Below are 12,267 nucleotides of genomic sequence, written 5' to 3'. Positions count from 1 at the left end.
ACACGTCCCTGATCCTTTACAGAAGCAACTTTATTCACAAACAGAAAAAAAGTTAGTCACTGTCTTAACTAATTAGGCCCTAACAGGGATGATTAGCTTGGTGGAAAGGGAAAATCAACACTCTGTTACCATAAGTAGTCCTTTCTTATGGGGCCCAAGATATCTATTTGTCTTAGTCTTCCCAAATGTCCATTATTGAGCCAAACTCCAAAAGAAAGCTTTATTTAAAAAAGGAAATATTGCTCAGTAGCCTTTGCAGTACAGGATACAACACTGGTAGGGCACAGCAATACACAGAGTATCTTCTATCTCAGGGAAAATCTTTCATATTGTTCATCTAGAACATTTCTTTGCTTACTGTTATTACACCTAAAGTATGAATTGTAACAGAAATAAAGCTCATTTTTGAAGTAAGAATTTAAAACTAAGACGGCTCTCCAAAACACTAAAGTCAAAGAGTTATTAAATCCAAGCTCCCATTGAATTCAAGATGAATTAAGCAAAAACAGGGGCCTAAGTAACTGCTGCTGATTCAGGAAGTCTAGTGCACAAGTTCAACAAAGGCCCACTTGCAATATTCCAGATTCTTCCCTTTGTTAAGCTAGAATGACATTTTCTACTCAGTCCTCAGATTCTTTCCAAATCTTTAGTGAATACCCATTTCTGTTACAGAACTTATTAGTGATTCTTATATTAACTGTTATACCTTACTTCTTTGATATGCACTGGAGTGCCAGTAGAACAACATTTTTAAATGAAGTAGCAGAAAATTCCAAAGACTTTGAGAGTTGGCACACATTATACAATCAGCTACGTGGCTTCATAAATGCAGATTACAGCCTTACATAATGGACATTTACTGCTTCAGGAAAAAAAGCACTATAGCTCAAGTGATCTGACCGGCTGTTACACTGATTTATTACAAAAATTACAACAGTCCTTATTAATGACATCCATATTGGGTCAGACCAAAAGCCCACCTGGACCAGAATCTGAGAGGTCAAGCAATACAATATACTAAGAGAACTGGCCAAGAAATAGGTGTCTGACCAACTCAGACATCAAATTGGGTTCTGGATTTGGATTAGGATTTTTTTTCAGTCAGCTTCTTTAAAAGAAAGACACAGCCTGATCCTGCTGGGTCAGGGATGGGATTAGGAAGGGCTTTATTTCCATTGTCAACAAGATTTCCAGCCTGCTCATCTTCTTGATGGCAAACTTGTAAAAGAATAGTGACTAGTAACTAAGAATATCTTGGTGGGAAGGAAAGAGAAATCACTGTTTTTTTCTCAGGCACACAAAACGCTCCCTGGAGTAAATCCGCAGACATTCTTCAGTAACAATTACCAGTAACCCTTTATATTCCAACAAACTGTTTCTACAGATGAAAGAAATTTGGTTCTTGTTTTGTAATCTCTGTCTGGAAGGGTGCAAGGAATAGCTCTTCCGTAAAATACAGAAAAGAAGGCCTTAGCACACTGCCTGCAGAGACTAGTTGCTGAGTGGTGAGGATATCTATTTTCCTCCTCTGTTGCACCAAAAACAATGGCTACCCATTACCTTCCAAAATATATCTCATAAACCAAAACTTCAGGGTACAGTAGGAGTTACCTTGTTCTCAGCCAAAACAGAGCGTGCACAACACTAATAAGAGACAGCTCCACCTCGGTGAAAACTGCATAATCAGGCTGCTGAATAGCAAGTTTCTCAGGGTGCAAGTGGAGGTGGCTCTTCTGGATTCCAGCACAAGTCTTCCTAATGATAAGGGTATTTGAATAACGCACTGTTCATGTGGTAGTAGATGTAAGAGATCCTGTCTTTATGAAAGTCTTCATGATGCATTTCAGCCAGGAGATGATCTGCAACCCCTTCTAAGAGGCAACATCCCCAGGCTGAGACACAATACTCACGTGGGGCACCCTTCCCTATCAAACTTTGGACTTTCCCTGGATAGACACTATATAAAGACCATCCCTTGAAAGTCTTTAAGGAACTCTAGTTCTCTGTTTTCCCAGTTTCTCTCTCTTTCTTCTTCATAAGCCTGTTGCAAAGTTGCTACAAATGACAGCCTGAATTCTGCTCTCCTCTGAGTCTAAATTCAAGAATAGTGAGGCTCTGCTTTCAGGAATATGAAATAGTGGTGGGTACACACAAGTATCCTTTGCAATCTCCCTATGAGCTGCCCAGGGTCAAAACCTACTCTTGTGCTGACTCTTCTTACTCCACCCTGAGGGTGGAATCCTCTGTCTTCTAAAAAGTGGCAGCTCCTGATACATGTTCATGGAAAAGTCTCACCCTTAAAAAAAAATAAAAAAAAAATCAAAAACACCAACCAAATCCCATACTCACCTCAAGTGACCACAAATTGGACCAACACAGGGGGAAAAATAAGGAGGCAAACACGTAGTATTTATCCAGTATGTTCTTTATCTTCCAACAATTTACAACTTCGGGATATCAAGAGCTCATAACCAAACTTCTCACATTCACGTTTTATTTCAAAATAAGGATCCACCTATCAGGCACCTTTAAATTCAGTTTCTCTCAAAAGAATAACAACTAGCTCTATCCAAAAGATATTTATATACTGTTTTGAGCCTTAGTTGTTTAACTGGAGTGGAATCCCTTGAGAAATATCGCATTTCTATTTTAAAAGGCATATGTGTGTACTGTCTTGTATTTACTGATCATTAACAGTGGAAAAAAAACCATATTTAACTGTAATAAGAGTGAAAGGAAGTATCAGTTCATAGTTATGCCATCTATTGTTTATTCATTCTTCCAATATTTAGTTTGAACTAGACAACTCAGTGATTCAAACCATTACACAGGAAACAAGAGACAGCTTTGAGTCAGTCTTGTTTATCTTTCTATCAGATTCTTGAGACTTAAAAGTGTGAAGAGACATTTGAAGTGTGCCTCATACTGGAGACTGGAAACTCAAAAATTTTAAGAGCGCAAAAGATTTTTTTTTTAAGCAATATAGTCCTCTACTGAGAAAGTCAACTCTTTTGAGTTCTGGGAGGAAACTATACTCCCATACAATTGAGGGGACAAATGGAAAGAAGCCAGAGAGGATCCACATCATGTTACTGGTTTGTCCTGTGAGACATTGGCAACTCCTATGATTAGAGGGAGTGGCAGCAGTATCTGCTTACCATCTTTCAAGATGTAACCCAGAGCAGGCAGCATCAGAGTCATTTATAGTGTTGTCTGCTAAACAGGAAGTGGGACCTATTAGATAAAATTGGTTTTATTCACACCTAAAAAATCCTCGTGACACTTCTTGTAAGCCACTGCTTTACAAGTAAAATAAGAGTATAATATTGAGCATAGTTAGGAGGAAAATGCAGACAGTCTGTGTGCAATCAGTTCACTTCCTACAGACTTAAAAACAACATCAGGCCTCCTACAGTTTATACAATACAGCCAGTCAGAAGTTTATTATGCTCACATATTCACTAAAACAAATGTAATTTTTGCCATTTACCTGATTCTAGAAATAGAGAAATATTTTAGCTCAAGATGACATTTTTCGTTCAAAAGACTAAACCAATTTTCCAAAACCTTACTCATCTGTTGACTGAGTAAGACAGTCACCTAAACTCTAGAGATGCCCTGTTTCACTACCACATTCCCTAGGTTGTGGCAAGCCAGTCTTTGTGCAGAAAATGCAGTCTTGACAGGGACGAACAGCTCTGTGTCTAGACCACTTCTCAAGCCCAGTTTTCAGAGCAAATATTCCTCCGCTTGGTTTCCTGACAATAATCAGAACCAGGTTCCTCTAGGAACTCATATGTCAATGTTTTCTTCTGAAAACACAAGAAGGACCTGACCACTGGGGTTTTAACATCATATTGCTCCTTGTGTTTCCTCTGGTTCAGTTTATCTTTTAAGCCTGTTAAACAGAGGCGCTGCTTCAGCAGCAGCGGAAGAGCACCCCACTTGCTGTAACCCTGTCACACAGGGCATTGTGAAAGGGAGAGACAACTACAGAAACCCAAAACACACATGTAAGGAAGGAGCTAATCTCAGTTTCCACTTCTCAAACATGTTGACGCACAGGCGTTTGAAAGTAAGAGGCACAGCACCTAAACTCAAGCAGACAATTTCTGACTGGAATCTCAAAAGAAAAGGAATTCCTTAGATCTGAACACTGGGCAGGATTTCAGATAGTCTTTCTAAATATTTCCTATGAGCTAGCCCTAAGCATTTTACCAAGCACACTCAGCCCAGGTGGCTCTGTGCTCAGGACACAGAGTGCCTTGGCTCCCATCCTATGCAGCTAAGTCCACCATGCATCATGAACCAAGCCAAAGTTACTGGCACGGGATTCTGTTGTGGACAGGAGGCTCGCAAACGTTGCCATCCACCACCATCAGCTGCAGATTTTCACATTAAATTCTGTGCATGTAACTGCACATGAGTAACTGAGGGGTTTTGGTAGTTGTCAAAATATTCCATCTAAATGCTTGAGGAATAGAAGCAAGGTGGAATGATTTCCCTTTACCCTTCTTATCCAAGTTTAGGGGTACTTTTTTACTTTGTTCTCCAAATTAAGATGATTAGTACTGACACTTCAAGTCACAGATTTCAAATAATCTTCAAGAAAGATTTGCAAAAACTGAAAATAAACGACCAACAAATAAGAGTTACAAACAAGTGAAAACTGATATGGCACTTTCTGTCTTTTTTGCCCACACACATCGAACAGAGACCAAAATAGGAAAGAATATTTGTTTATTTGCATAAAATGAGTTACCTCAGTTTTAAAGATTCTCATCATACTCGGGCAGCTGCATTGCCTAAACCATTGACTAAATCCCCATCAACTTACCTTAAAGACAGTATCTTCAAACCTGTGGTTCTCTGCCTTTAAAAGTTTTCCATGATATCAGAAATGCAGCATACTTTTGAGAACACAGTGCCAGGGTGCTGCATTAGTGATTTATTTAGATAACTGGTAGAGTTAATCATCGTAGTAGACATTTAGGAGACTATGCTACTACATCTGAAGGAAGAATTTACATTACTACAATACTATGTTAAGAACATGCATTAACATGGTCATTCAAGACAAAAACAAGATTTCCACAAAACCACAGCATAGCTGCCCTTATACATGTATATTCAAGGAGTAAAATGAAAAATTAAAAGCCAACATAAAATTTTATGAGGCCAAAGAGAGAGCTGGAAACTAGAGCTGTCACTGCAGAAATAAGAGTCTTCTAATTCCTGAAGGTACTTAAAATTTTTACAAAGGTGCATCTTCAGCAGCCTCTCCACAAGTTACACACACATATGCACATACGTCTTTATTCCAAGATACGCAGCTCACAGTTCCTCAGCTTGAAACGCAATGGCAAAACTTGAAATCGAGTCTTAACAGATTTATTACACATTTAACATCCGACAAACACACAAGCCAGGCCTCGGCCAAGGAGCCGGGCTGACGCCCTCGGCGCTACGAGAGGCTGAGCCACCCCGCACTGCTGCCAGCCCCAGGGCCGCCAGCCTCTTCCCACGGCGGAGGCTGCGGGACCCGCTTCCCCCAAGCGGCCGGGACGGGCCCAAGCAGCGGGAACGCCGCAGAAACCAGCGAGACCTTACCGTCACCTTAAACGCGCTGCAACAGAAGCAGCCGCCGCTTGCTTAAAGGTGAAACCTCACGGCGAGGAAGGGGGGCGACAGCGGCCGGGACCCCCGGCTGCGCCACGGGCGCCGCGCGGCCTCAGCGGCGGCGCGGGGTGGCCCCAACCACGGCAGGGGCAGCCGTACCTTCCCCCGCCACCGCCACCGCCACCGCCACCGCCACCGCCACCCCCCGCGCACTCACTTTTGGTGGCGGCGATCAAGTTCTTCCCATCCTTGAGCAGCTCCTTGATAAACTTGTTGGTTTTGTCCAGCTCGGCCTCGTGGGCGCGCACCCGCTCCCTGAACCAGGGGCTGTCCAGGTAGCAGTCGCTGAACTCCAACGGCTGCAGCCCCATGGCTGCCGCGGCTCGGCTCCCCCCACACCCCTCCCGCCTAGGCAGCACCGGCAGCCTCCCCCGAGGCCGGCAGCCCCGCGGCGGCGAAGCGGCAGCCGCGGCCACAAAGGCAGCTGGGCGGCAGCGGCTCCCCCCGCGCTCGGCTGGGCGCGGGCAGAGCAGAGGCGAGGCGAGGCGAGACGAGACGAGGCGCCCGCCAGCGCCGCCCTCCCCGCTGCGAGGGGCGGCGCGCCCGGCTCCCGGCAGCCCCGCCACACCCGGCCCAGCGGGGCGGCCCGCCGCGTCGGGGCCCGCCTCCCTCCCTCCCTCCCTCTCTGCCTGCGCCCGCGGCAGGCGGCCGTTGCGCAAGGCTGGGCGCGGGCCCGCGCGCCGCCCCCCGGCCGTTAACGGTCGCCTCGTGCCTGCGCGAAGGCACGTGCACCGGGACCCCTGACCCACCGCGGCGCTTTCGGGGGGGCGGGGCGGGGCGGGGCAGGGAAAGGGCCTCACGGCTACCGCCCCCCCCATCTGCGATAAAATGGAGGCCTGAAGCATCCACCTGCAGTGGGTGAGGGTGCTCTCTCTCTTCTCCAGGTTGGTAGAGGAAAGCCCTAGAGCTGCCCCTCACTGCTCCTGCCCCCCTCACAGGCCCTGAAGGTGGGCCCGGCTCCCTCAGCAGCTGCCAGGTACTGCAGAAGCTTCCAGAAGTGTGTCTTGTTCAGAGAGGGTGTGAGGGGGCCTGCATGGCACATGGTGTGGTTTGGGGGCAAAGATAGGCTCTAAGGCAGCTGAGCCAGAGGGCCTGGAGGGCATATGCAGCTTAAGAATTCAATATATTGCCACATTTTCTGTGGCATGTTCAGCAGAAGGTAACTGGAGTGGGAGATGAGGCTGTGATGGCTTGGGTTATGACAGACAGTTCACCAAACAGCAACAGCATTGGGTTTTTGGAGAGTAGAGCAGATTCTTACACACAGGCTGTTTTGCCTCTAAATTAGTCATGCCTTCATTTTAATCATGACCTGTGTGCTTAGCGATGGTCTGCTGCTTCTCATGTTGCTTACCTGTAGGGTCTGACCCTATCTCTCAATACTACTTGGATAAAGAGTAATGTGCATAAAGATTAAAGCCTGACCTTCATGTTTTCATTTAAAAAATGAATACAGATGTAATTCTTAAAGTATTGCAGCAAGAGCAAGACCTTGAGAAGTCCATTTAGCCCAGTGCTAAAACTTTTTTGAGACCATTACAGAACACTTTGGGACTCTTTTTAAGATGACTGTGGGGTATATATTTTAGTCATGAAGATATAGCAAACTTTTCTTTTTGTACATCACTTTAATCTATTTCAGCTTCTGTCTTTTGGCAGAATTATTATTACCTCCTCCTTTTGAAGTTTTGCTGTAGATTTAATTTTATTACTGTTGGGCACATGGTAAGCCTGTTCTGAACTTTTTGGAGAGATAGTGTAGAGACATTCTCTTTGTCTTTTAGGATATAACTTAAGTTTTGAGGACCTGTACTAAAAATCTTATTTTGCTTTTTTTTTTTTTTTAAAGTGGCACCTAAGACTTCTAGAAATGACTGAAATGAAGATAGCTGACAGTGTTATTGTCAACTGTAAATATTTCTACTGTTTGACCCCAGAGTTCAGTCTTGGAAGCAGTTGTGTGTGGAAGCAGTTTGGTGTTTCAGGAGTCTCATGTAAGATTACTCATGTTTGTGGAATCTGGGTGTTGGGTAGGACTCAGTCTTGCAAACCTGTATTTTCTGAATACCTTACCCAAGAAGAGATTCTGTTTCAGAAAGCAAACTGAGGTTGTATATTACAAACCTCGTAGTGGTCACTGAGCTCAAGTGAGTAAGTGCAGAATTTTGGGATGAAGGGCAGAGATAACTTCCTTATTGCTCAATTTAACAAAAAAAAAAAAAAGCTTGGCATGGAGACTCATGAGCAATTGTAGTTCCTGAAACTAATCTTAACTACAACTTGAACTTTTCAATATTAGACAGATGCTGTCACTGAAAGTATGATTCTAAGCTTCTCCCCCCCCCCCCCCCCCCAGTTTATATGCCAGAAGTTAGTTTTTGGTATTTCTTTTCACAATATCCTTGCTCCATCTCCCCATAATGGAAAACAGCTACAAATACATACAGAAGTATATTAATATTATTAATACTAGTAAAGAGAAAAGTGGCATTAGAAAAAAATGTAGACTTAATGGGATTCAAGTGGGAATCAAACATACAAATACCTTTGTGGGGTTTGTGCCTCATTTTTTAAAATGTGTTTTAAATTCTTTCTTATTATACTTATTTTTTACTTTACTTATTTACTTATTCTACAGTTTTTGAATGCCTAACCTGAGACAATCTGAGCATGATTTTTAGAAGAGCTAAATATCCACAGCAGAAATCATTTGGAGCTGTGAGTGCTCAGTGTCTTTGAAAGGTAAGGCTTGAGGGGGAGGGGAGGGGAGGGGAAGGGGTTGGGCCCCTCTGAATCGATTGCTAGTTAAAAATGCTAATGATTTGTCTGAAATTACAGCAGACCAGGAGGTAGTGTCAAGACCAGACCCTGCACATCCAGCTTTTCAAACAAATGTCCCTATTCCCAAATCACATTATCTTCTGTGATACTTATTTTCTGGAACTACTTAACTGAGAAGTCACTATGCTGCTCAAAAACATTTTTAAAAGAAATTTAAAAGTCCACCTTAAAAAAAAAAAAAAATTCTTATCTCTGTTTAGATTACTGGAACAGCATTTCAAGAGCAAATACGAACAGTTTGGTTACTTTGTCCTGTACTTGGCTTCAGGATTAAAACTAGATTAATATTTTCTGTTTGTTATAGTTACTGTAATTTTCCTCTTATCATTCCACTGAAGTGTTGGAAAGTAATCGGGTTGCATATGTTGTGTGCAGCTGCTTGAGTTCAAATTTCAGAAAGACAATAGCAATCTGAATGTTTAACTTAGCCCTGAGATTTTGACCTGGCAAAAAAGCTACCAAGTCTAAAAGATAGATTTGTACTGCCATAACAGCCCCATTATGGGAAACTGGTCTATCTACCTGAATCATGTAAATTAAAAATGTATTCAGTTATAGTTAAAAGAAGCAGCAGTAGTCCAACAGAAATACATACATACACATGAGAAGGATAGTCAGAAGCCATACAAATTAGCATATATTTTTTTTCTGAGGATAAAAATAGATAACTTCTATTTAGTACACATACCAAATCAAGGAAGCAAATTTACTATTGTTGATACTATACACTGTTTATCCAGTGTTGGTATCTGAACAGCATTCCTGGATTCCTACCACCTACAGAAAATGGTTACATGTTTTCCTAAACCACACCCACCAGTTCAAAATGTTGTCTAACCCTGCAATGACATAATTGTGTTATTAAAAAAAAAAAAAGAAGAGAGAAGACTGAAGAAAAATAACACTCAATTAAATGGACAAAAATTACATGTCTAGTGAGAAAGAGAGTTGCACTTTCTTCATTAATTAAGGCTAGAAGTGCCTTTATATCAACAGTTTAGAAAATTCCTTCCATTCCCTAATCAGGGTTGTAAAATTTTACAGCTTTTTTGTAGCTGCTTGTCAAACTATGACATAGATTGACTACATGAAGGCCTGGCAACATCCTGTCCATATACTGTGTATTTATCTTTCCCTTGGTTATTTTCCTTCACTATCATTGCAAGCATGAAATGCCATCCTTAAGTCATTTTACAGAACATGTGTACGTCAGCATAGCTGAAGTTTTCTTACACATTGCCTCCCTTATGTTCTTGTATGATCACTTCAACATCTTGCTTTTCATTAAAGACCATGTTCTAATTTATTTTCCTGTGGCTGATTGTGTCTCCGATCTGTATGTTATGGTGAGATGGGTTAGAAAGTAATAAACTTAGCATTTGGTTTTATTAACAAGATTTTATTACAGAGCATTGGTATCAGCTCCCACCATTTGCAAAATGCCGCTGTGATCAGCTGTTGAAAACACTAATGAAAACAACATCAGCAATAACAGTTCTTCCAAGGTACTGTAGTTTCTTCACTTTTCCCTCCATAAGGATGGACACAGAGTTCATTCTAACTCCATCTTGCTTGTGACTGTCACCACTGTTGGCTTGCAAGATGTTACTAGCCTTATGCTTATGTCAGTTACAGCCAGACTGCATACTCTAACTCCTCTCATCCATCATGAGTGCAAATAGAAACAAACTAATCTCTGACCATCCATGATGTGACCAACTTTATTTGCAAATATGTCAACTAATTTATCTGCAAAACCATCAACCAATTTGAATGTTACTATGGCAGTCACATACATATCTGAGAAGATGGATGTTCCTTTCTGACACTCCTTTATATCACAAACTCTATGCAGCAAAATATCTCGGGGTGCAGCTGTATACTTTTTTAGAGTTGTAAATGTTACATCCTGTTGCCATTCTTTTCCTCAAGAAAAGTACAGTCTGAGTGTGGGATTAATCAATATCCTGTCTGGCCTTTGAACTGAATTGACTCTTCCAAATTGCAAGGATTTTTATATTAACACTTTTTAATAGTCTTCTCACACAAATCTGAGTGTGTGAAATGGCAATTTAAATTGGGTCAAATTAACACACAGTAGTATTTAATTTATGCTAAAAAATAGGTACTATAAAACACTTATGCCATTCACCTGGCATTTTCTCTAACTTAAATACAGTTGATCAGGTTTAGAGAATCATCGAGCCAGCAGAGATACTGACCCACTGCAGTATTTGGTACATTACAGCTCCTGACTACTTCACTGTCCACAGGTGATAATTGCCACTGTGTCTTTTTCTATATATCCCACAGCTGCTAAAGATTTTCTTTCTCCTCATGCTAACATCATCTTGCTGGCAAGCACAATGAAGCTAAATTCAGCGAAGTTTGGTCCCCATCTGTAACTAGTTTGAAGTTCTTAGCTTTTCTTGCAGACTTGAAAGAAGGCCTTGGTACCTGGAAGCTTGACTTTTTTTCCTATTGATATCTGTTGATTTAATAAGATAATATTTGATACTGTCACTTACTAACATTTGCACATTTTCTTGGACTTCATCCAGCCCAAGTGCTTTACCAGTTCTTACTTTGTTTTTCTGGTACATCTTTCTTCCATGGGAAGTTGATCATAGTGGCATTCAAGTTACCTGTTCTTAGGGCTTTGCTTTGGTTTGGTTCACTTTAAAAGTTTGTAGACTTTTTTCTTCTTCCCCCTTATGTTCTTCTAGGGTAGTAATAAAGTTTGCCATGAATTACAATTTTAGCTACCACTGTGTTTATTTTAGACTCCTTCTTTTCCTTCTTCATATGTACAGCTTTCACATTGTTCAAACTGTTGGCCTAACATTTTTTAAAAGGTACTCATTTGGTTCTCCGAAGCAAAGGTATCTACCATATCCACAGCTGTAAAAGCTTGGGAGAGCTGCATTCATGTTTTGAGATGGAAAGCAATGATGAACAGTTTCTGAAGATCTCATAATTAGTAAACAATGCCATGGCCTGTTCTTGTCCCAGAAGTAGGACAAGACCGAATGAACTCTGTGCTTTTTTTTTTTTTTTAATTTTTTATTAGAAAAGATCTGCACTCCAGGGCCCTGCATGCTGTTGCTCCCAGGAGCATGCAGCCTGCCTAGGCTCCACGCTGGAAGAAGGTGTCATGGGTGGTGTGCAAAGGAGCAAGATGAGGCACAGGAGAATGGGAGCAAAGGTCTGAGAACTTGGATTTTATCTTAAAAGTAGCCACTTTCAGAAGCACTGTATTCAGCAGTATTGTAGATCGCTTCTAGTCCTGTGTTCCTAGGAGCTGAATTACCAGCTTTGCAAGACTGGCTTGAGAAAGGATGTGGACAGTATGAGCATCTTTATTCCATATATGTATATACTTACTATACATCATTGCTTAGTATACATCATTCCACGTGTATATATTTAGTATATTTACATGGCAGAGAGAGAAGCAGTACAGCAGCAATGAAGAAATGGTAAGACGGTTTCTAATTGATCCAGCATGCACTTAACCTGAAAAGTAGCAAACTTAGGTTAGCATTTAAAAAAATTACAGCATTTTTTTTCTGGTACTCTTCTCAAATCTTTTAATTACTGATGAAGGTAGGAATTATCAATCTTGTTGTAGTAGCCTCTTTCCTGTTTTTTTTAGTGTGTCTTTCTTGTCAGCTTTCACTGTGTTAGCTTTTTTATAATGGTGACCCTTGCTTTTTCTTGGTTCTGAAACGTGTAAATCTCAAGTCT

The 12,267-nt window shown here is 41.6% G+C and overlaps 1 protein-coding gene and 1 long non-coding RNA gene across 4 annotated transcripts in view; one reads left to right on the top strand and one right to left on the bottom strand.

Annotated features, from left to right (window-relative positions):
- ARHGAP10 (Rho GTPase activating protein 10) overlaps nt 1-6,256 on the bottom strand; it is a 150,360-nt gene extending 144,104 nt beyond the window's left edge. Inside the window, exon 1 of one of the 3 annotated variants that reach the window (XM_026106359.2) lies at nt 5,837-6,256. In XM_026106359.2, coding sequence (XP_025962144.1) covers nt 5,837-5,990 — 154 coding nt within the window. In that variant the 5' untranslated portion in view covers nt 5,991-6,256. The remainder of the gene's footprint in view (nt 1-5,836) is intronic. The other 2 variants (XM_026106361.2, XM_064510799.1) reach the window with 2 other exon arrangements.
- A 44-nt stretch (nt 6,257-6,300) lies between these two features.
- On the top strand, nt 6,301-10,396 carry LOC112986849 (uncharacterized). The gene is made up of 4 exons (XR_010388971.1): nt 6,301-6,655; nt 7,529-7,673; nt 8,318-8,421; nt 9,929-10,396. It is a non-coding gene; the product is annotated as an uncharacterized LOC112986849 (long non-coding RNA).
- The last annotated feature ends 1,871 nt before the right edge of the window (nt 10,397-12,267 follow it).

Source organism: Dromaius novaehollandiae, chromosome 4, assembly GCF_036370855.1.
Source record: "Dromaius novaehollandiae isolate bDroNov1 chromosome 4, bDroNov1.hap1, whole genome shotgun sequence".
Taxonomy (NCBI): domain Eukaryota; kingdom Metazoa; phylum Chordata; class Aves; order Casuariiformes; family Dromaiidae; genus Dromaius; species Dromaius novaehollandiae.
The sequence above is the reverse complement of the archived record's forward strand: the minus strand, read 5'-3'. Positions and strand labels throughout refer to the sequence as shown.